Source organism: Ostrinia nubilalis, chromosome 23 (genome assembly GCF_963855985.1).
Source record: "Ostrinia nubilalis chromosome 23, ilOstNubi1.1, whole genome shotgun sequence".
NCBI classification, from domain to species: domain Eukaryota; kingdom Metazoa; phylum Arthropoda; class Insecta; order Lepidoptera; family Crambidae; genus Ostrinia; species Ostrinia nubilalis.
Genome location: NC_087110.1, coordinates 1374872 through 1400107, shown reverse-complemented (window position 1 = coordinate 1400107; position 25236 = coordinate 1374872). Strand labels below are relative to the sequence as shown.

At 38.0% G+C, this 25236-nt stretch overlaps 1 protein-coding gene across 1 annotated transcript in view; it reads left to right on the top strand.

The window, feature by feature from the left end:
• Window positions 1-2111, top strand: part of LOC135083160 (uncharacterized) — a 137505-nt gene extending 135394 nt beyond the window's left edge. The window contains exon 8 of the mRNA XM_063977895.1: window positions 1865-2111. Coding sequence (XP_063833965.1) covers window positions 1865-1968 — 104 coding nt within the window. The 3' untranslated portion in view covers window positions 1969-2111. The remainder of the gene's footprint in view (window positions 1-1864) is intronic.
• The last annotated feature ends 23125 nt before the right edge of the window (window positions 2112-25236 follow it).

Here is a 25236-nt window from a genome sequence, read left to right as displayed (position 1 = left end):
AAATCGATTGCCTTTGGTAAATTAAACAAGACAGGATCGTCGTACAGTAGAGACAAAATGACTGATGATTATGATGATGATGATGATGATGATGATGATGATAATTTGGAAAAGGAACAAAATACATACTTGATTACTAAGACTGAGTTGCCGGTAACCGGTGTTTTTTGTATGGAGTTTGACACATTTTTTACGTTTATCAAAGTTAAAGTAAGATAGTGCAACCCAGCCTTAATTTTGACGTCAATCTGTCAATGATATTTGAGAATCAGATATTTATTATATGGAATTTATGACCAACAATATTTGAGACTGAGAAATATTTCGAATCCCGTCTGACATATCGGATCGCCGACCTTATTCTAGCGGTCGGCAACAGCCAATATTTAATATTGGAACGCATGTCGAGCTGTCAGTCAATTCGGCGACTTAGGCCAACACTATGTCGCTATATTGACAGCGGCTAGAGATCTTTTCATTTGAGCACAACGTGATAAAAATGTAAAATTAGTTTAACCCATTTAGACCGATAATTATTTTTGTAAATAAAAATGAATTTTTCAGCAAGAACTGACAAAGGAAGGCATAAAAATCATGAAAAAAATATTTAAAAAAATTATTCATAAAAAGGGGGCCGTGGGGAGCCCGTACCACATAGGGTACAGTAGGTCTATATGCATGCAAAATATACTAGTTGTTCAAAGAAGTTTTTTATTTATTTTAAATTTTAGTTCGTTTTTTTCACCCGAATGACGTCCACTGTTAGATGAAAGCAGGATTTTACCTACATATCTACTTATTTATTGGAATTAGATAATTATTTGTTAACGTATAAATACAGGAGTTGTACCCCTACATCCATCATTATGTTTGTTTTTCCGTGTTGATTGCAAGATATGAAGAAAAACTCTTGTCAAACTTAAGGACTCTCGGCGACTTTGTGTAGACAGCATTAGGTTCGTCAAAATTTAATTTAATTTCAGGCATAGATTGAATCTTTTGATTGATTTAACTTCAATATTTATTACTTACTATCCCAATCACAGGACACTCTATAACTGAGATCGAATCGTATTTTGAGAGTTGTCCTGTAATACGCAGAGAGATTAGTCATCCTCCATAGACATCTAACATGGCTTAATCGAATTGAAAGCGTAACAGGCCCGTCTGTCCATGTGGACATGTAACGTCCACTCGTAAGACCTGGTCTCCACTAAGGCGGAGCAGAGCGGAGCGGAGATTTGTTTTGAATAACCAATCCGCACAGATTTGCACCGCTGTCAAGATTTATAGAAACACTAGCTTTTGCCCGCGGCTTCGCCCGCGTGGAATTTTGTCAGTCACAGAAAAACTTTATCGCGCGCGTCCCTGTTTCAAAAACCGGGATAAAAACTATCCTATGTCCTTTACCGGGACTTTTGATTTAACTAGTAGGTATAAGTTACTCAAAAAATGTATTAAATATCTACAAAATTCTAGTCCTATATTTTATAAAAATCTGTCTCAGGTTTCTGAATGAACTGCATCCAGATCATTTTTGGCAAGCAGATGAGAATAACATTTATTCATCATCATCATTTTAGCGATAGGACGTCCACTGCTGAACATAGGCCTCCCCCAATGCTTTCCATGTTGATCGATTGGTAGCGGCCTGCGTCCAGCGCTTCCCTGCTACCTTTATGATGTCGTCGGTCCTTGTGGATGGACGTCCCACGCTGCGTTTTCCGGTACGCAGCCTCCATTCCAGAACCTTGCTGCCCCATCGGCCGTCAGTTCTGCGTACTATGTGCCCTGCCCCTTCAGCTTGCTAATCCGTATATCATTTATTATCAACCCATTAAAGTGCAAATTTCTTTGTCCACAGGTGAAAACCCAGCAGCGATGCAATCATCGTCACCCAGTTATATCCGTCTAAACCTCAACGGGTTCCTATTACCGACACTAGTTACCATCAACATCATACGGTGACAATACTAACTGAACAATGTACTCTAACCCTTAGAGTTAAGGTGTATATCGCTTGGGTGGGGACGGCAGCCATTACGGGATATGGGTACACAACATTGTTCAGACAGTGTTCTAATTATGGACTGGCACAGAATATAAATGAACAGAAGGCAATTGTCATGCGTGTACTTCACTTTGCATACCTACGCTCGGCGCGGCGGTCGCGCTAAGGTTGTCAATTTTGCCTTGCACAAAAAATTGCCTATCTTAGTAGTGGTACTCGTATCTAATTTTCTTACATCCTATAATGCTTGATTCTTGTTAAGAATGAAACGGGAAAAACATAAATATGAACTAATAAGTAATAGATAACTGAAATTATATTGTACAGTTTTGTCTTGCGAATATTTCGACATTGGTGAAATGCTCGATCATATTTTAAAGCAGATTAAATTCTCATTCACAGATTTTTATACTAAAGCTAGTGGAAAAAGTTCAAACTCGTATCTCAAGAATGGTTTAGATTGGTTTGCGACACTTCGCTTTATCGTGTCCGTGAACGGTGTCTGTGTGCGTCGCTCGAGTACACATTGTAACTATGTAGATGATGTTCTACTAAAAAAGACAAACACGGGTCTCAACACGACATTTTGATGATGGTCTTCTGTACATTTCTATTCTGTGACTGTGATCATTTGGCTTTGGATGGCTTTATACGCAGACTCGCTAAGCCTTTTGCTGCTGATTAAGATATTAACTGCCTAAATCTGGCACTAATGAGAAGATTGCCCGCGGTTTTCTGGGTCATTGCGGGTATTGTCTAATTGGGACTGTATTAGGGCACTTTCCTTTGGCAATCCAGTAATGCAGGATCCCGCAAAACTGGACCATCATCGAGTGAACACAAGTGTGTTTTGAAATTCGAATTCCAAATTTAAACGGATCGGTTGTTGCGGGACACTGCAAGCAGGATGTTTGTGTGAACGTTAATATTAAAACACGTATAACTACTACTAAACTGAATCCTGCAAAAACAGTTCTTGCAGAAAACTGGATGTCTCCATGCGAAAGAGCCTTTCCTATTTTGATTTTGCCGTAACATAAAACTGACAATAGTAAATACAATAGTTCTGTTGATTTTTTAAATATAATTGTACAGTCGCGGAATGAAAAGGTTCGTCACCTTAGTGTCGGTTTTCGCTTGCACTGGGTACTGTAAGAGTCAAACCTGCCAACATAACAGTGCAAGAAACAGTGCTGCTAACATTTAAATAAATATGACGTTTGCTAACGAATAAGGTTTTGCTTGTTTATTTTTCTATCCCATCAGTGCAATGCAATGATTACATTGAGCAATTGACAATAGTTTTTTTTATTTAATAGAAATAATAATGGCAGGTTGAACCAACAAGGTTTTAGTTTATCAATCATAATAATCTTCTTGACAAGATAAATTGTCAAACAACTTTGATCTGAATAATTTTGAACTTTACTGACGAACAGTTAAAGATTATTTTCTCTAACTCGAGATTATTCTGTAACATAGTTTCAAAAGGTATTATGTGCTCGCGATTCGTTGAAGGAATCAATTTGAAAACTGACGAATCTTTTCATTCCGTGACTGTACTAGAAATATCCAACGACTATTTTAGTAGTTATTGTTCGTTCTATCGCCATATTTAATATACGTTCGGAACAGAGTTTAATTTAAAAAAATATTTATTTAAAAAACGGCGTAAAGAAATAAAACGGACATTTTCAGAGAATAACCGGTTATAGCACCAATTCACGCGGTAAAAAATCAAAGGCTTTTTTTCAGCGAAATTTTAATCTGTCAGGAAAAGTGTATTTATCTTTCTTTTATAAAAAACTTAACTGTTTTACTCATACTGAAAAATATAAACGAATAAAAATTTATTTCTATGAATTATTTGAATAATTATCAAAATAAGTAAAACTTGCCTTTCCAAGCCAAACGATTTTCCTTTGCACGAATGTGCGAAACGTCCCCTTTAAAAAAAAAATTTTTTTAGTAGGCGCACGCGATTTTAATACTTTTAATAAAACCGGGCGAAACGCCTATTAAAAAAAAAATATTTTTGAAGGGGACGTTTCGCACATTCGTGCGAAGGAAAATCGTGCGAAACTACTACTAACCCATTTTATCAAGTTCGTAACTTTACGTTCGTTTTTTTACTTCATTCAGGCAAGGGTTATCATAAAATAGTTTCAAGATAAAGAAAAAAACAATCATACATTGCACGTGTAAAAGTAGATTTTTTTTATATTTATTTTACGAACCAATAAAAAGCCATATAATTTTTGTTCTTTCTTTTAATGTTTTTGATGCATTATTTAATTTAGTAGCTTTCATCCAAGTCCAAATTTTCAGCAATACGTCAACATAGGTACAAAAAGACAAAATAATTCAGACAATGGCTGTCGTTTCCACTCCATATGAAAAATGTAAAAAACTGATTTTATTGATAACTGTAAAATATAAAATATTACCATTAAATCTAAGTAGGGGAGAGCGAGATGGATGTATTAAATATTATCAGCTAATTTAAGAAAATTATCAATACTCTGATCACTTTAATTGTTCATTAATTAATTATTTCTACCATTACTCGTACTCGTTTTTGTTGAAAAACTAAATAAAATACAACCATGTTTAGCTTCATTATAGAAAATGTCGTCCATACATGTTAGAAATCCCGAAATAAAAATAATTTAAGTTTTAGTGACGGTAAAAAAACATAATTTATGCCGATCAATTTCAATTTAATCAGTAATGTTAATTAAATAAATGTACTGCGAAAATGCATCATTGAATTATTTGTTTTTGAGACATTTTTAGGACAATCATTTTTATCAAACAAAAATCTCTGTATAAAAATTATAATACAACTTAAAAAAGGATAGAGTTACGTACCTAATTCATTATAGTAATGTTCCACTGTTAAAATAATTTGTAACATTTCAACATGAGTGAATCTCAAAAAATAATTGGGTAAAATGAAATGAATTTCGTCATTACTTATACACCAAAAGTTCAAAACCAAAGGATATTTGTGTATTTAAAATATCTTTTCCTATTTGTTCGCGACAGATTCTTGTAAATTATATCACAACATCTTTTTATCTTGTGGCAGTTCAAATAATATTTTCATACATTTACGTATATGGAAAGGCATATAAAAAGGTTATGACTTACGATGATACAAATATGAGATTTATTTTCTTACTATCAAAGATCAAAGGCGTTTCCCTGTGGGATTTTACAGCGATGCTTTCGTGACTGTATTAATAAAACATGTTATACGGATTTGATGTAAATAAGCACTAAAATAATATTTCAAACAAGTTGGTGTACCCAAATTCTGAAACTACTCAAAATGCTCGATTTAAGGACGTAGCCCACTTATCAAGCCGGAAAGGGATCGTAACCGTATCAACTCGAGGCGATCAGTATTCTTTGTATGAAACTCCATACTGCAACGCCACTTATCCGCACGCAAACCTCTCCACGCGTTGACAGCTCGCGAAAAACGATGACAGCTCGCGAAAGGCGATACGGTGTTGATCCCTTTCCGAGATGATAAATCTGCTATGACCTTTATTGAACGCACAATGTTACTATGAGGACATTTTATCCGACTTAAAAAAGAAGAGTTACACTTAAAGAAAACTTACACGTCTTAAACTTAAACGTCCTCAAACGATGTTAAGTTATGACTTTATAAAGTACTAGCTTTCCGCCCGCGGCTTCGCCCGCGTGGAATTTTGTCTGTCACAGAAAAACTTTATCGCGCGCGTCTCTGTTTCAAAAACCGGGATAAAAACTATCCTATGTTCTTTCCCGGGACTCAAACTATCTCTATGCCAAATTTCATCAAAATCGGTTGCGAGGTTTAAGCGGGAAAGCGTAACAGACAGACAGACAGACAGACAGACAGACAGACAGAGTTACTTTCGCATTTATAATATTAGTTGGGATATTTGTAAGACTGTGAGAAGATGACATGTTGGAATTTCTTGAATTACTGCTGGAATTGTAAGTTTGAGTCAAGTTCTGGAAGTTTGTTTTGATTTTTCAGTAAAAAGTCGAGTGCTTAATAAATTCAGCCGCCCACTGTGTTGTTAAAATATTTTTTGGAAATACGAGTATGGTCATTAAAAATTAATTGAATAATATATGAAATTACAGGTAAAGGGCTTAATTAAATATTATCTTTAAAAGAAGAAAATAATAGTTTTCGTTATTTCTCAATTCGAGAAAAAAATCTGTTTCATTACAGGATATTTTTATATTGTGTGAATTTTATTACGTGTCAAATGGTGTCTTTGAAAAAAATGCTCGTTTCATCTTTTGAATATCTTATCTTATCTTATCTTCGTCAAAATAATTCAGAATTATTTTATTTTATATCGCAATTTATATCATAATTAATGTAATTTACAGACGATATTTAAAATAATAACATCATAAAGGTAGCAGGAAGGCACTGGACGCAGACCGCTACCAACCGGACAACATGGAAAGCATTGGGGGAGGCCTATGTTCAGCAGTGGACGTCCTATGGCTGAGATGATGATGATGATGATGACGATGACGATGATTTATATTAAAATAATTGCACTGTGGCATCTTACCTAGTTGTATTAAACGCCATTTTGCAAAAAAAGTAAAGTGCTTGCTATCAACTGTACTTACCTTTTGAATTTCATAACTTCATTTACAAGATTAATTTTATAACCTGTAAAAATATACATTTACTCGTATGTACAGTTATGTCACCATGAATAAAATAAGTCAAACTCCTTTATTTTTCATGAACCGTCCAAGCCTTGTTTCAAAATGTAAATAAGTACCTATAGGTATTATCAAAAAGTATATTCATGGGATTTAAGTTATAGAAACTAGTAAGCTACCAAAAAGTTCAACAGAGGGCTGAGTGTGAGTTTTCATAAAACAGCGCGTCAAAAAATTACATTTGATGTATGATGGATTGTACAGCGCTCCTAGCTGGAAACGTTCAAAAACTAAAATTTTCATACATTTTTTAAAAAACTCACACTCAGCCCACTGTTAGCTGAGCAACCCCTAGCTAGCTTTTGTTTATTATGTGAAATGATGTTAAATGGGAATAATTAAAATAGGTTCTATAAGATCTAGGGACTCCATGATTTTAATGTCATCGACAATCTTTTATCAGACTGTAAAAAAATGTTTTTTTTTTGTTTTGAATCTTATCATAAATGGATTGTTATTTAATTTTAAATCAAAGCATACCATCACGTATTGTAAAGTGATAGTTCACTATAAATGTGTAAATATAACAAAAATAGTATTGTTTGTGATAATGCGCTCATAAACGTCGTTGATAATTAATTGTAAATATTTACTTAAGCGACATTTAAAATATACATAACTGTTCATTTTAATGTTTTGTTTCATTTCACCTCAATCCATGAATTTTCTTCACATAAGGCGCGGTTTCCACCAAAGCGAAGCGGAGAAAAGCGGAGAAGTCTTAAGAAATCTTTTAAACTCTTACGAAATCTTTTAAACTCGAACGAAGACTTCTAGCATGTTGGTTTACATGCCGGACTCTATGACAGAGCGATTTTAATAAAATTTGGTACGGAGTTTGCTAACACCCTGGATTAACACACAGGCTACGTTTTACCGCGGGTAACACCGCGGGGCACAGCTAGAAATATCTATCAATAAATGTAATCTGTGGTCTGGTAATCATAAATACAAGCTTTACTCATATGATGTTATATCGGAGACAAAAATACATAGAAAATACATAATTTCTGTGAAAATTTCAACTGTGTACGTACCTATTAGGTACGTGTCTTGAGATACAGCCTGCTGACAGACAGAAGTATGGACAATGACGGCTACTAAGCCTAAAAACCATAGGAACGTTTATTACCAAACAAATTTTCATCAACAACAAGAGCACACCAAAATTCAAAGCACGATCTCTCTAATTACACAATTTGATTAGCCCGTTTCAGAGCTGTCAACTACCCTTTTCATTGTCAGAAACATTTTCTAGCCACCCACAATAATAATATCTAGAAATACAATATTCGAATACCAAAATGTGCTCGTTTTAAGCCCAGTTTCCACCAAAGTGGAGCGAAGAGGCGATGTGTATGAATAACCAATCAGATTTCAAATATTTTATTTATCAGACTACAATTGGTCCATATGGGTTAGTATCAATGAAAACTTACGACTAGTGTTTTTTTTTTCGTGTCAAGCGGCTATGCTGCTTCTATGAAGTCCCAGTATCACTACGATCGGTACCGATCTATTGTGATTGCCACTGTTGCTGTTTTCCTTATGGTACGTCCACACTGGGCGAACGGGCTCGCGCGGCAAATCGACATCCTGCTCACTCAAGAGCAGGGTGAGCAGGATGAGCAGCGTGCCGCGCGAGCCCTTTCGCCCAATGTGGACGCACCATTACAGTTCGCCTCATCATCATCATCATCTGGCTAAAATCAGCCACAGACCGTCATTTGCTGAACATAGGCACAGGGACACATAGCTCCTCCAATGATTTACAGATTGTCTGGTTGGTAGCGGCCTGCATCCAGTGCCTTCCTGCTACCTTTATGAGGTCGCTGTCATTGGTTGGCGTAGCAGTCGCATTGCTATAGTCCAGTCAAATTAGACATGAACCCTGCAATAATTCGCATACAGCTGAAAATTGGTACGAATGTTCGGAGCACCATTATGAATTAACTGTGAAAAGTCCCCATCGATCCGACGTGTGCTAAAAAAAATATTCAAGGTCAAACTTAAAAAATTCGGGTTTTTGAGATTTTCAGCCTAACGGTAAGTTTTATCACAAAAATATGTATGACAAAGTTTAAGACCATACAATTATCTATCAAAATCGTCTATACACTTTCTCCTAAGAGTCAGCGTTTCTGAGATTCGATGATCCGAAGAGTCAAAAAAGTGTTTTCTTCATAACGGTCTTACACATAAATCCAATGTGACATCACCTCGTGCCACGACTCAGCATTGTATCATGATGTGTTGTCGACGTCGAATATAAAATGATTAACCTCAATGTCATTTGTCATCTTTAATTGTCGAAAAATGTTTGCAACTTAGACGAAGGACTGCACCGTGAGTTTCTAAGATACGAAGTTTTCGTGTCTATTATGTTTAAGAGCTCTTATATGCACACGCCACTACTCTACTTGTAACTCTATGGTCACTCTTTTAGCCCGGTCAAGTCAGAAAATCCAGGTTATAATAATTCGCATAGAGCTGAAAATTTGTGTGATTGTTGAGAACACCATCCTTAATGAAATCGTCATTTGAAAAAAAAATTTACGAAGTCCAAGTTTTATGCATTTTTCCGCCAAACAGTAAACTTATCATAAGAAATGATAAGAAATAGTAGTAGATCATAAAATAATCTATTAAAATTGTCTTTGCCCCTTTTTCCTAAGAGTCACCGTTTATGTGGTAACGATGCAAAAAGTTGGAGAATTCGCATTCTGTTAACTACTCCAAAAGTCCACAACTTCAACTCTATTAAAATAGTTTTGAATTGAACAGGATAACAAATACATCTTAAAAAAAGCCTACTGGGAAAACCTGGTAAAATAAATACGCCAAATAACCCTCATAGGTGTTGTGGAAACATGTGCATATAACGAGAACATCAAAACTAACTTTTTGAATCGTTCTACCTCATAATCGGTGACTCTTAGGAAAAAAAGGTAAAGACAATTTTAATAGATAATTTTATGATCTACTATTATTTCTTATCTATTTTTATGATAAATTTACTACTTGGCCAAAAAATGCAAAAAACTTGGGACTTCGAGAACTTTTTTTTTAAATGACGGATCGTCGGGGACTTTTGACATTTCATTTAGGATGGTGTTCTTAACATTCACACAAATTTTCAGCTCTATGTGAATTATTATAACCTGGACTGTCTAACTTGGTCGGGCTAAAAGAGTGACCATAGAGTTACAAGTAGAGTAGTGACGTGTGCATATAAGAGCTCTTAAACATAATTAGACACGAAAACTTTGTATATTAGAAACTCACGGTGCAGTCCTTCGTCAAAGTTGCACCCATTTTTCGATAATTAAAGATGACAGACGACATTGAGGTTGATCATTTTATATTCGACGTCGACAACACATCATGATACAATGCTGAGTCGAGGCACGAGGCGATATCACATTGGATTTATGTGTAAGACCGTTATGAAGAAAACACTTTTTTGTCTCTTTGGATCATCGAATCTCAGAAACGCTGACTCTTAGGAGAAAGTGTATAGAAAATTTTGATAGATAATTGTATGGTCTTAAACCTTGTCATACATATTTTTGTGATAAAACTTACCGTTTGGCTGAAAACCTCAAAAACCCGTATTTTTTAAGTTTGACCTTGAATATTTTTTTTAGCACACGTCGGATCGATGGGGACTTTTCACAGTTAATTCATAACGGTGCTCCGAACATTCGTACCAATTTTCAGCTGTATGCGAATTATTGCAGGGTTCATGTCTAATTTGACTGGACTACTATTGTACAATTAAGGACGTACCACACTTATCAACCTGGAAAGGGATTGTTGTACAATTAAGAACTTAGCACTTTTATCAATCAGGGATCGTAACCGTATCAGCTCAAGGCGATCAGTATTCTTTGTATGAAACTCCATACTGCAGCACACTATCCGCAGCGTGGCGTAAACGCCTCGCCTCGCGGTTGACAACGCACGAAAGGCGACTGGCGGTTGATACCTTTCCGAGTTAATAAGTCTGCTATGACCTTTAGCAAACAGTTGCTAAGATTCGTAATAACCCCGCGAAGTTAGTTAAGTCGGACTCGTTACAACTGAAGACGCCAGAAACACATTTAAAACTTTTTAAAGTAGGCTCTCATTAATGGAGCAGCTTAGGATGCAAATCAGTCGGTCACGGGTTCGATTCACAGTGGAGTCAGATTGCTAAACTTAAGTGGCAGTGGGCGGGCATAACTCGTAGAGCTGATGGCCGTTGGGACAGAAAAGTTCTCGAGTGGGGACTACGGACTGAAAGATGTAGAAGGCTGCTCACTAAATGGACAGACGATCTAGTGAAGGTAGACGTTATGTAGGCAGGCATTTCGGTCGACCCATGATCTAGTAAAGGTCGCGGAAAGCACCTGGATGCGGGCAACGCAGGACCGGGCGTTGTGGAAATCCTTGGGGGAGGCCTTTGTCTAGCAGTGGACGTCATTTGGCTGAAACTAAAGTAGCTTTTTAGCAGCTATGAGTTCTTTAACACACCTCTATCTCTACATTATAATTATTAAAATAGTAAGAGACGGGTCTTAACGTGACGTTTATTAATAAGTTACATTATGTACTCACGGCTTGACGTTTCGGCTGCGATGCTGCAGCTGCGGTCACAAGCAGACTGGTGGCTCGCGTCAAGCCGTGAGTACATAATGTAACTCATTAATAAACGTCACGTTAAGACCCGTGTCTTACTATTTTGATTGAAATGGAACGCGAAAGTTTAAAATCTTATATTTTAATTATTTTACCTAAATTCTCCTAATTATTTCAATAATCAAGTTGTAACTGTAACTAGTAGATTCTGCGAATTAGGCACAAACGGAATACACGAGTTTCTCATTATTTTAGTTACACCTCGTTAGTTCCATGAATTAAGCCCAAAACGTTATCCCGGGCCGCAAAACTAAATGAGCTCTAAAACATACCAATTAGGTCAAAATTCGTTTGCCATTTTAATTCAAAATTGTTTGATATCAACAATATGTATCTAATATAACTACACTTTGAAGTAAATATCTATAGCGTTATGCCATTACCCAGACTTCAACCACAAGGTGGACCGACGACATCATAAAGGTAGCAGGAAGGCGCAGAGCGCAGGCCGCTACCAACCGGGCAACATGGAAAGCATTGGGGGAGGCTTATGTTCAGCAGTGGACGTCATATGGCTGAGATGATGATGATGACCTTCACTATAAGATTTCGTTTGTTAGTCGTATACCTCGAAATCAAAAAATCCTTGTAGCTTTTCACCTATTCGCATTTTCACCGTGATAGCGTTTTTTGTTGTAGTGTGTAATATCGGTAGTATATTTTGTTAGTTAGCATATACTCGTATTTTTAACAGATTTTTACAACAGTAGCAAATTTTGATGTAGCATGTATTATCAATAGCCTATTTATTAAGCTATTATTTATTAAAAGTAAATCTACTATGATTTTTTTAGACAATTGTAATTAGCGATCAAAAATTATACTAAGTTACAAGAATAAAAATCTATTCAGAAATTTTGATATCGCCGCGAAATGCGAATAGGTGAAAAGCTACAAGGATTTTTTGATTTCGAGGTATACGACTAACAAACGTAAGATTTTAAACTTTCGTGTTCCATTTCAACTAAAATAGAGAAACACGGGTGAACCCGTGAGTACATTATGTAACTCATTTAAACTCATATAAAAATATCGCGTTGAGGAGACCCGTATTTCACTATTTTAGTTGACCTTCACTGGTTGGATTTTTATTGGCGGTCAAGCTGTAGATCCTGGCTACACAGGAGTTGCAGCGGTGGGAACGAGAGTTGGAAATAGTCCCGTTATGCCATTAGATTAGAGAATTATTAAATTTTTTTAAATTACCTACAGTCTAATAAAATATTATGTCGGCCGTTTGGTGTAGTGGTTCAGAACGGACTACTATGCCGAGAGGTCCCGGGTTCGATTCCCGGCCGGGCAGAAATTGAAATGATGAATTTTAATTTCTGTGACGGGTCTGGGTGTGACTATGTATAATATTTATGTATTTAAAAAAAAAAAAAAGTATATAAGTAGTATATCCGTTAAGCTAGCACCCATAACACAAGCATTAAGTTGCTTACTTTGGGGCTAGCTGGCGCTGTGTGAAATTGTCCAAAGATTTATTTATTTATTTATTTATTTATTATGACACAAATCGACTGAATTTTTAACGTTGTTTTAGTTCAGCTCACGTGAAAAAAATATTTATCTTACTCATATTTACGTACACGCGATGCTAGAAATGTATAAACGTGGATATTAAAAAAAGAAGATAATTATTGTGTGGGCCATTTGACAGGAGTGGGTTTACTCGAACTGACCCGTCTACATTACACTGTATTCCATTATTCATTCGCTACACCCCTTAAAAACGTCTTAACCCAAAATGAGCGTTTTATTTACTTCTATTGCCCAAATCCGAGTGAATTCAAATTCTCAACCTGTTACCACTCTATGGAACGCTCACCTCCACGACCATAGACTTCGTGATCTGAATGTATATTGGTCCAATGTAAAACAAAAGGCGATCGGGCTCGGTTGAAGCGGTGTCAATGTGTGAACGCTCAAGCCGTATATGTCAAAGTTTAAAAATGGAATACGCGGGAGAAAAAGTTGGGATCGTTTGACGTTGGAATTCGATGTTTGAATTTCGAATGAGTTTGTTTTTTCTACAATTTATTGGTGGAAAGTACGACATTAAACTCATTGGTCATTTACATTTTTGTTAAAAACCAACTTACATTCTACGTCTAATAATTTCAAACATTTATGTAGATATGTACCTACCGTTTGTCTGCTTTCAAACTTTCGAAAGCATAGGTACCCTCTTTAAATCTATAAAGTGTTTAAAAAATATTACCTACGAGTAGGTACTTTATCTCATACATTTTATATTGGAAAATACAAAAATGAAAGTACTTACAGCGATCTCGTTCAACCCCAATCCAAAATAACTTGTCACAATTCATTTCACTATCACAAGTTCACTACAAAATACCTACAGAAAATAATACTAAAGATCACACACATAAATCTTTTTATCACTAAACTACACTACACACGCGTATAAAATACCTAAGTCCACTTGATAAATAAATTATGTCCAAACACCATTAATAAATGCACATTAATTAATATTTTACAAACGTCCATCACGAAAAAATGACACGCACTATTTTTTTAATGGCATGACCAAACACAGGCAAAGGAATAAAGTTTTATTTTTTTAATTCTAAAGTCAATGCATTGCTTTGACGGGAAACAGGCTGCACTATACAAATATCACGATGTTCCATTTTCAAATTAAAAGAACCTGGTGAATTTAAATGCATTTTTTTACGTTCTCTGTTAAAAAATATGATAGTTTTTTTTTTCTTTTATTGAGTCTTGTAATGAGGGCTAATGGTTATAGCGTTCATCAGTTGGCGGCGTTGGCGCCATTGTAGAGTAGGTAAGGTCACTGTCACTTGGTAGTGGCACCAACTGGAAAGCGCTCAAGCGGTCAGCAGGCTTACCGTGAGTTTACGTTAGGTGTGCTCGCTAGTGACTGCGTAAAAATATGACATTAAATGTATGACATATTGTGCAGCGCCCCTAGCGGCTACTTTCAAGAAATAAAATCTTCATAGATTTTTCGCTAGCGAGCACACCTAACGTAAACTCATGGTAAGCACACTGGATGCAGATGCTCACGTGACATTGGCAAACGTGGAAACAGAATAGCCATAGAGGAGAAGAAGAAGCGGTTAGGACTCGCCATTTGCACTCCGCACTGTAAGAAGAGTAGGGTCATGTTAATCACCAATGGTGCCAACTGTTAAGTATAAATCACTGCTACGGGATTTTGCAACAAAAAACTTTTATTTAATAAAGGTTAACAGATATTTACCCTCCCGACGTTTCAACTCGGTTGCACGAGTCATGGTCGCGGGCAGACTGAAGAGATGCGGCGTCGTCTGCTCCGGCGCGATGAATTTTCTTCACCCACCCGCATTTGCACAATATTTTCGTCCGTGGTACAGTCAGTCAGACTTGACTTACTTGACTTATGGTCCTATGTCCCCTAGATGGGGCAGAGGGGGTCCACAACAGTCCTCCATCTCGTTCGGTCTTGAGCTTCTCGCTTGATCTCGCTCCAGGTTTTGCCGATCTTCTTCGCCTCGTCCGCTACAGTGCGCCGCCAAGTTTGCCTGGGTCGACCACGTTTGCGTTTTCCTTGGGGATTCCAATCCAGAGCCTGCTTAGGGATGTGATCGGGGTCCCTTCGGAGAGTGTGGCCAATCCAGTTCCACTTGCGGCGCTTGATCTGCTGGTCGATCGGAATTTCGTGGCAGCGTTCCAATAGCTCGACGTTGGAGATTTTCTCGGGCCAGTATATGCCGAGAATTCGGCAAAGGCAGCGGTTGATGAAGACCTGCAGCTGGTGCGAGATAACCTTGTTGACTTGACAGTCAGTCAGAGTTTATAGAAAATACAACATAATACTTTAAAATAATTATGTTAAGTATAATTATACACAAAGTGTGTCAAACAAACGTGCTTCCAACTCCCACAAAAAACAACTCTGTCACATTATCCTCACAGAAACATATCCATCGCGGTAATTTTGCTGCGAATTTTCCTCAATTTAAAGTCATTGTCTCAGCAGATTTATGTCTCTTGTTGGAGAATTAATAGGACACCTCGTGACGGAAGCCGGGGACGGAGCCCTTGGGTGGGGTGGCCAGGGGTTAGGGAATATCCTGGACAATAACTCGTAGTTCAGTCAGTAGACTTCTTTTTTTTTTAAATTTCACAAATTACTAATAGTCCCGTTAGCCCCTCGTGTTAAGCTAAATAAGCTTATGTTACGAGTGAGCTCACCACAATAGTCGAGCGGCGGTGGTTGTGAAGGACATAATTGATTTTTCCCACAGCAATCCAGTTTTTTAGGAGCCAGTGCGCAAAACTGGACTGTCATGTGAACACACATAATTATTATTATGTACTTAGAACGGATCGGTTTTTTCGGGCTTACAAATTCGAACGGATCGGTTTTTTTGCGGGACTCTGAAAACGGGATGTCCGTGTGAACGTTAATATTAAAACGCGTCGGTATACCAACAAACAGGATCCTGCAAAAACAATTCCTGAAAAAAACAGGATGTCTCCGTGGGAACAAGGCCTTACTCGCAGTTTCGTTCAAACAGACTTTGGAGGACACCGTCAGGTTTTAATGGATAGGTTATGTAAGCTGCCCAACTGGCAGGGAAAGCCCTATATAAACCACTGGTCCCCCTAGGCTTGTATTTCAATGCATTAAAAAAAAATTGCAAAACAGCCAAAGGAGTTCGTACGTTTCAGCCAAATGACGTCCACTTCTGGACTTGGCCTCCCCCAAGAATTTCGACAAAGACCGCTCCTGCGCCGCCCGTATCCAGGCACTTCCGCAACCTTCACTAGATCATCGGTCCAACTAGAGAGAGGCCTGCCCACACTACGTCCTCCGATGAAACTATGATTCTTATTAAATAGTAAAGCAAGCTATAGCCAGACTATGCGAGCACGTAGAATTTTGTCCAATTACGCGCGAGCGATAAGGATGGGTAGCTTGGGGTCATTGGACAAAATTCTACGTGCTCACAAACCGGGCTTTAAAGGACTAAAGTGTAGAAAAGAGACCCAAAAAATAAATAAATCCTTATATGTGAAGGTATTTTGGCCACCCCATTTCCGCGTATTGTTCATGCCTCAGATTACTGTAGTCAAGTGAATGAAGCAATGAGCAGTGTCTGTCTTTCAGGGCGAATGTTTTGAAGCACTCACTGCGCCCCAAAAAGTAGGGCGCGATTATCTCCGCACTTTGTCTCTAAAAAGGGGCGATTTAAAGTTTATTCGCATTGCTACGTGTGTTTTTGGAGCGTACGGAGCGGTCACTTCACTGATTATAAAAATATTTCTTTATAAGTAAAAAGTTGTTGCAAACATTTTCCAATGACAAAGAAGCTTAAAAAGCGATGTCGCAAATAAAATCAGTAGAATCCGTTTAGTACGACGTCGCTTATAACAACCGACTGCTTTTAGCGGTAGATTTGTTGAGAAATACACAAAAAAATACTTCTTTAGTACGACGTCTGGATAGTACGACGTAGTATCATCGGTAAGTACCTTGAGCGTCGTTACAATCGGATTCTACTGTATGTGAAACGCAAAATTTAACGGGCATTGGACCCCTGTTTAAATTAACATGTAGTATGGAAATCCCATTTTAAACACGTGTATAATGCCCCAGTTTAAAAATATTCAATGCAGTTTTAAAATTATTTCACGAGCAGACTATAAAGTATGTATTTTAATTGTAGTCTTAACCTAATAAGATCTAAGGCAACCAAAATTACCTAAATCTAAGCCCGGGCTAGGATGGGCGCCATGATAAAATCTTAACGATAAAATTTAGATAACAAATGTATGGGCTTATCGCTTCAAATCGACAGTATCAAGTCAAGATTATAATAATTATCTTGGTGGAATCTCTAACCCAACATTTTGTACTTAATAGCAATAATCATGAGAAAACTTAACCAAATGTTGACCTCTCATGCGGTATCTTAATTATTGCAATTAGGCGTTCGGCCAACTAGACTGTCATAGTTCTAGACTAGCCCCTGGCCTACTTACCATTATCTGGATCAGTGGTTACCAACCCTTTCTGTACTACGGACCGGTTTGATTCCTTTTTAACCGACTTCAAAAAAGGAGGAGGTTCTATTGTCGGCTGTATGCTATATTGAATTTTCACTGACGTCATGACTTTAGTGACGCTCGCCGGACTAACGCCCGTATTCACAAACAATGCTTGCTTAAGTGAAGCAGCAATCGAACGTACAGCGTTGAATAGAGCTTTGCGATTGGTTCATGTGTCACCCTGTGCGTCCTGTGAGACCTCACGCGCACTGTGAGACCTCATAGTAATGTTTGTGAATACGCGAGTAAGAGGAATCGATTGACGTGACCAGGCGTTTGGTCTGTATAGTGTTTCAAAGGAACATACACATACATACATACATACTCTACCTAGTGGGGGGCTGATCACACTACGATTTTAAAAGTCCCAATTTATGGATTAACCTACCATTGCTTCGGAACAATAAATGGGCCAGTGCTAAGAAGAAGCAGCGCAAGAAACTCAGTCACTAGTTTGTGGACCATTATTTTGACTCCTGTAGTTTATGCTGACCATCAGTGGTCCGCAGGCTATGGTTGGGACTTGGGAACCACTGACTTGAATCCAGGACGAGTTCTCCGGTTTAATAGTTTAAAGTTCTGTAACGACAACGCTCGTGGTCCGAGCCATTTGCGGGAAGCTGTTTTTGAGAAGTTTTTGCCAAGGATTTTCTTGTTCTGAGGTGGAGTAATCGAGTTTGTGATTGTTTCATTAAAATTTTTGGTAAAAAACCCAAAAAATAATTCATGAAGTACTATACATAATATTGATTTGTAAAAACTGTTAAGTTTTTTATGAGTGTGCTCACACATTATATTTTTTTGATTCAACTAAAAGACACTTTTTTAAGTTATTAATATGTTCAATTTTTCAAATTCAAACTAAAAATTCAAAAGAAAAACACATGAAAAAAATTCGAATTATTGTGCTTTGATCGGCGTTTCATCCAGCAGTAAACTACCATATGCTGAAATGATGAAACATCTTCAAACGATCGGAAACCACTAAAAGCCTGACCTTATCACAATTTTCTAGCTTATTTCCCACTATCCACGACAGTCTCCCTAGATGATGGCACTTCAAGCTTAACACTGCAGCATCTTATTCACTAGCAATAAGTTCGATTTTGCCACAAAAACTAGGTAGAACATCGACTGAACAGCAGAGCACATCAATCTTTACATCTTTGCTGAAAACCCACATCTATTGCAAGGACATAGATGCCACAGTGTAAGCTTGATGTGCCGTCCACATTGCGAAGGCTACCGGCATTTTCCATCTAATTTAGTTGCAGGCGAGATATTATTGATTGTGCTGATCGAAGAAACTTGTCACGTTTGCTAGACGGAATGTAGCGGCCATAGTATAGATAGAAGTAGTAAGCTATAGGTAGGTATATAAAATTATGCTAAAAAGCCACCTTTTAAACAAATATTTGTAATTCGTATTGCACAAATAGAGCCTAAGCTGGTGTTAAGAATGGATTCACCACAAATCACAATATAAGATTTTAAGCTTTCGCGTTCCATAACAATATAAAAAATTTTGCGTTGAGACCAGCGTTCCTCTATTTTAGACAAATCACAATAGTCCAGCGAATAACAGGGCTTAAACTACCCTCAAATCAGCAGTCCGACACAGACACCGTAAAACTTGGATGAAACTATTCATCATCATCATCCAGGATGATGAAGAGCATGAACTTCTGCAATTTATCAGAGGCAAATAGAGGATTTGGCCTCCACTTCCCATGCTCTGGCCAGACCGATTGGGGAAGTCTAAGCCTACGGGAACACCGTACAAGAGGCCTGATGTTCGTTGTCGCAGAAGTGTTTAAGGTTAAGGCTACGGCCGGATATTCGCGACATTTGGGCGATGATGGTAGGCCGCGGAGGTTTTAGTGGGTATACCCCATCCTTTTAAGGACGGAGCAGCGCCCTTTTCAGGGCGTCGAAGTCCCACACACCATCCAGTCCCCCGGCAGTGGTGACGGTGCGCAAAGCATTTCCTCCGTGACAAAAAGGTCGCATTCACTTCACTCATACTTTTTCACCGTCCTACTCTCTTAAACTTTGACTGTGGCTACATAAAAACATTATATTTAATGGTAACGCCAGAGGTCTTCAGTTTCCACCGCAAGGACCTTATCTGGATGGCCTTGGAGGATCATAATCCTCGTTTTGTTGCGTTAAATTGAAAATTTCCTTGTTTTGTGAGTAAAGATCGTTATTGTGAAACATTTAGATGCTTCTGCTGAAAGCCTTTTGTAGAATAAGTTGTGTTTATGGAATAATTTTAAGCTTTATTCAATCGATTGTTTTGTTTTAATTTTATTGTGAGCGGGAATGGGTTAAATTCTTTCAGGAGAAATTAAAGTAAAGGGAATTTTACTATTATGTAGTCTACTTCGTCACTTGATTGTTGATCCATTATTTAACGTTAATTTATTTATTACCTATTGCCTAATTTGGTTTGTTATCAATTTAGCTATGACAGCTTCTTAGAATATCTCCCACAGCGTTGTTTAGGCCTTTAATTATGTAACTTAAAGATTCCTATCGACACTCAGTAATGCACAAAACTTTGTGGTTTCTGAATACACTAAGCGTACACTTGGTCGGTATCGTACGCAACGGACGCATCGTACGAAACACATCGTATCGGATGTGCGATGCGTACGATGCGGACAGGTGGACGCACTTATATGAGTTTCCATATAAATAATACTACGATCCGTTGCATGCGATACGTCCGATGCGTACGATACCGACATGTGGACGCTTAGGTTTAATTTCTAAAAGTTAGTGGCTATTGTGTCTAAGGCTGAGTTGCACCACCTAACATTGACCGAAAGTATTACGATAACCGGTGTTTTTTGTGTTGGAAAGTTAGATATCCAACATGGTAGCAGAGCGTGGTTGCAAGAAGTGAAAAGCACCCATATTTCCGCGAGATTGGTCGTACATCGTGCACTTGGAATTATTACCGTACCGGAAGCGGCGAACGGTATTCAAGATGGCTTCGATGGGAATCGGTCAGAATTGCATTGAGAGACTAAAGGGGGCAGAAAATTACTCCACGTGGAAGTTCTCGATGCGAATGGTGCTAATTCATGAAGAGTTGTGGGACTGCGTAGAAGCGGTGGCCGACGAGGACAACAAGAAGAAGGATGATAAGGCCTTAGCGCGCATCGCGCTGTCCGTGGCGCCGACCGTAATTCCGCATATACGCACTGCAAAAAGTGCCCACGAAGCGTGGACAATACTACAGAAAACGTATGAGGGACGTGGTCTGAGCAGGAGATTGGGCTTGCTGCGGAGTCTCTTCAATACAAAATTATCTGATAGTAGCTCAATGGAAGTTTACCTGAACAAAATAAAAGAAATTTCACATCAACTGAGTGAAATTGAATCGCCGCTGGACGACGAACTCGTTGCGGTGATCATACTGAGTGGGCTCACAGATGATTATGACCCGCTCATCATGGCGATTGAGCACTCATCTACCAAGCTAAGTACGGAAGTCGTCTCGACTAAATTACTTCAGGAAACCCAAAGACGGGAAGAGAAAACTGAAGAAACGGCACTGATTACACAGAAGAACCCAAAGTGCTTCGGGTGTGGTGCCAGAGGACACATGCTGCGGAACTGTCCAAAAAGGAGTTCAACGTCCAAAGAGCAGACCTCCGGGGACGAGCCAAAGAGTCAGAAACAGCAGAAGAAGCCATGGAAGAAGAACAAGGCTAATCTGTCAGCACTCTCCGTGAAGGTGAAAAGTGACGTGTGGTACATAGACTCTGGGGCCACAAACCACATGTGTAATAGTGAAAAAGTGATGGTGAAGTGCGATCGTAATAAGGTTTTTAAAGTGAGCATTGCAAACGGTGAAATGCTATCGACCGCAGGCTTAGGTGAAGTTCAGGTTCGTTTAAAAGACTGTGTAAGGACACTAAGTGAAACTTATTACGTACCTAACTTAAGTACTAATTTATTATCTGTCAGTGCTTTGACAAAAAAGGGTTATGTTGTCAAATTTGACAGAAATTCTTGTATTATTTACAATGGTGATGAAATTCTAGCTACTGGTACTCAAATTAACGGTGTTTATCAACTCGACACGGTGTCAGACAACGCCAGTACTGTGGAACAGGAGTGTACCATAGTGGCGTCGCCAGCAGTAGACACGACATCCCATGATTTGTGGCATAAGCGTCTTGGTCATCTGAACTCGAGAAGTATGCAACTTTTACAAAAAGGTATGGCTAATGGTATTTCTTTTAATAATTCGACTTTTCAGCAATGTGTGTCATGTGTTGAAGGGAAACAGAGTAGGCTGCCCTTTCCCAAAAAGTCGTATAGTAGAGCTACAGAGGTGTTAGGTCTAGTTCACACTGACCTTTGTGGTCCCATGCAACAGCCATCTCTAGGGGGAGCTAAATATTTTCTTAGTTTCATTGACGACTACACAAGGAAGCAGTTTGTTTATTTTTTGAAATTCATACATGAAACTTTTGAATATTTTAAACAATTCAAAGCTCTTGTGGAAAATGAAACCGGAAAGAAAATAAAGGTACTTAGAAGTGATGGAGGCGGAGAATATATGAGTTCTAAATTTCAGGCTTATATGAAGGCGTGTGGGATCAAACACCAGAAGACCATACCAGGCTGTCCACAACAAAATGGCGTCGCAGAACGAGCTAACAGGACTGTGATGGAGAAGGTCAGGTGCTTGCTGCGAGATGCTGGCCTCGGAATGAGATTCTGGGCTGAGGCGGTGAATACAGCGGTTTACCTGAAAAACCGAAGTCCTACGAAGGCCGTTGCTGGAGTGACACCTGAAGAGAAATGGACAAATAAAAAGGTAAATCTAAACCATTTAAGAATTTTTGGTTGCGTCGCATATTCTTTAGTAAAGAATAGAAGAAAGCTAGACTCGAAAAGCAAACCGTATATATTTGTGGGATATGAGTCTAAGGGATATCGGCTGTTAGAGCTACATAATCCGACAAAATGTGTCTATTCTCGCAATGTTGTGTTTTTAGAAAATAAATTCTCTAATAAAAACATGTCAGATGATGAAAATGTTGATCAACACATAATTGTTGACTTCAACAAGAGTTCTGTTGAAATTCAGCAATCAGAGTCATCCAATGAGAGATCTGATGTTTCTGATGACATGAGATTATCACAGGAAGTCAGCACGAGCACAACAGAAGACTCTTCTAGCGATGACACAGAAAATTGCTTGGATGAAACCTATGTTCCAGGTGAAGACTCTATTGCTGAGGCGGAGATGTCAACAGACACTTCATATGAAGATGTTCCGGAGTCTCCTCTGCTGGCCAACCTTGTGGGATCGGTCGACGGCTACCCCGACGAACCACGTACTGCAGCCGAGGCCCTGAGTGGAACTGATTCAGACAGCTGGCGGAAGGCGATGAATGATGAGTATAATTCATTCAATAAACTCAAATGTTGGACTCTAACAAAGCCTGAACCAGGTCGTAAGCCTGTTCAATGCAAATGGATCTTCAAAAGGAAGTATGGTGCCGATGGTGAGTTATTGAAATATAAAGCTCGTTTGGTTGCCAAGGGATACACACAGAAATATGGTATAGATTATCAAGAAACCTTCTCACCTGTGGTTAGATACTCTACACTCAGGATGCTTTTGGCAGTAGCGGCAGAGTATAACCTTGATATTGAACATTGGGATGTAAAAACTGCATTCCTGAATGGTGATTTGGAAGAAACTGTGTATATGGAGCAGCCAGAATGTTTCAAGGTGAAAGGTAGTGAAGGAATGGTATATAAACTTAATAAGGCTGTTTATGGACTTAAACAGGCCTCCAAGTCTTGGTATGACAAGATTACCAAGGTTTTATGCAACAAGCTGAAGTTCAGTCAATTGAATTCTGAGCCTTGTGTTTTCTCGAAGTCTGAAAATGGATTGATGATGATCATTGCATTGTATGTGGACGATCTAATTGTATTTTCATCTCCAGGTTTTCCAGACAGGGATAATATAAAGAAAGGATTGCAGGATGAATTTGAAATCACTGATCTAGGGCCAGCTCAACACATACTTGGGATGAAGTTGATGAGGAAAGATGATAAAATTTACCTCACTCAGTCAAACTATATACAGAAGGTATTGAAGAAGTTTCGAATGGAGGACTGTAAACCTATTGCAACACCCATGGAAACGGGACTGAAACTTTGCAAGGAACCTAAAGATGAGACCTATGACTACAGAGGTTTACTTGGTTCACTGATGTATGTGGCAGTTTGCACGAGACCTGATATAAGTCATGCCGTAAGCTACCTTAGTCAATTCAACGATTGCTTCGGAGAAAGTCACTGGAAAGCTGCGAAGAGAATTTTACGTTATTTGAAGGGTACTACTAATTTTGCTCTTGTGTTTTCTAGGTCGGGCATGGATATTTCAGCTTATGCTGATGCTGACTGGGCGTCAGACAACATGGACCGCAAGTCATACACAGGCTTTGTGTTTACTATTGGTAAGTCAGTCGTTACTTGGGAGAGTCGCAAGCAACGTACTGTTGCCTTGTCCAGCACTGAGGCGGAGTACATGGCGTTGTCTGACACATGTAAGGAAGCTCTATTTATTAGAAAGTTTATATGTGAGATTTTTGGTACCATGCCTAGAATAACAATTTACAATGACAATCAATCTGCTATAAAACTATGTAAAAACTATATGTTTCATTCTAGAACTAAGCATATTGATATTCGTCATCATTTTATTAAAGAAATTGTAAACAAAGGAATAGTTGAAATTAAATATTTGTCAACTGTTGTTATGTTAGCTGATGTGTTAACTAAAGCACTATGTAAAGAGAAACACAATAAGTTTGTGTGTCAATTGCTAACTGTAATTTAAGTTACTTAATGCTAACAATTGAATTAAAGCTAATTGTAACTTAAGTTTTTTAAAATGTTAACTTTGTATTTGTGTTGTGTTTCTTTAGTGTTAAGTGTTTTATAAATGTATTTATTGTAAGTTTAGCTTGCGTTTAAGGGCCAGTGTTGGAAAGTTAGAAACTTTTTGGTTAAACGCAAGCATATTTGAATATTTGAATTTGGCACTCCGCTGTCAATGTAAGGTTTCCAGACTTCTGGATCAATCACTCGATCTCATGTAGTCTCTGTGTGCTGTATGTTCTAAAATAAATCCGTGGTAATCTTCGTGGTCTTTTCCTTCTTACGCTCCAAACTCCAACATTTTGTATGGAGTTTAACAGATTTTTGACGTTTGTCAAAGTTAAAGTAAAGTGGTGCAACCCATCCTTAGTATGCCAGTTCAGTTCCAATAAGGATATCATGGACTTTTTAAGCAAGAAAAAAATCCCTGCTATTTTTTCTTTTCTTGGTATAATTTCAAACGCAAGTATTTTTAAGCAATCTAGATTTTAATAAAACCATTAATGTATTCACCTAAACAGCTTTCACTTGAATATTATAATGAAAGCGGAACACTACCCTCAAAACGTTATTAAGAATTAAATTTATCGCCCCAATATGCGACGGTGCCGCCGTAAAACTGAAATGTCTCTAAATTAAAAAAATTAAAGATGTCATCAGATTTTTTGGGTAATATTTTACAACTAATTAATTATACGTTTTCTTGACAGGTTATTAGGTTGTTGCTAGATTGTGTTTTATGATCTAAGAGTATATTAAATTTCCTCCGCCAGGGAAATACT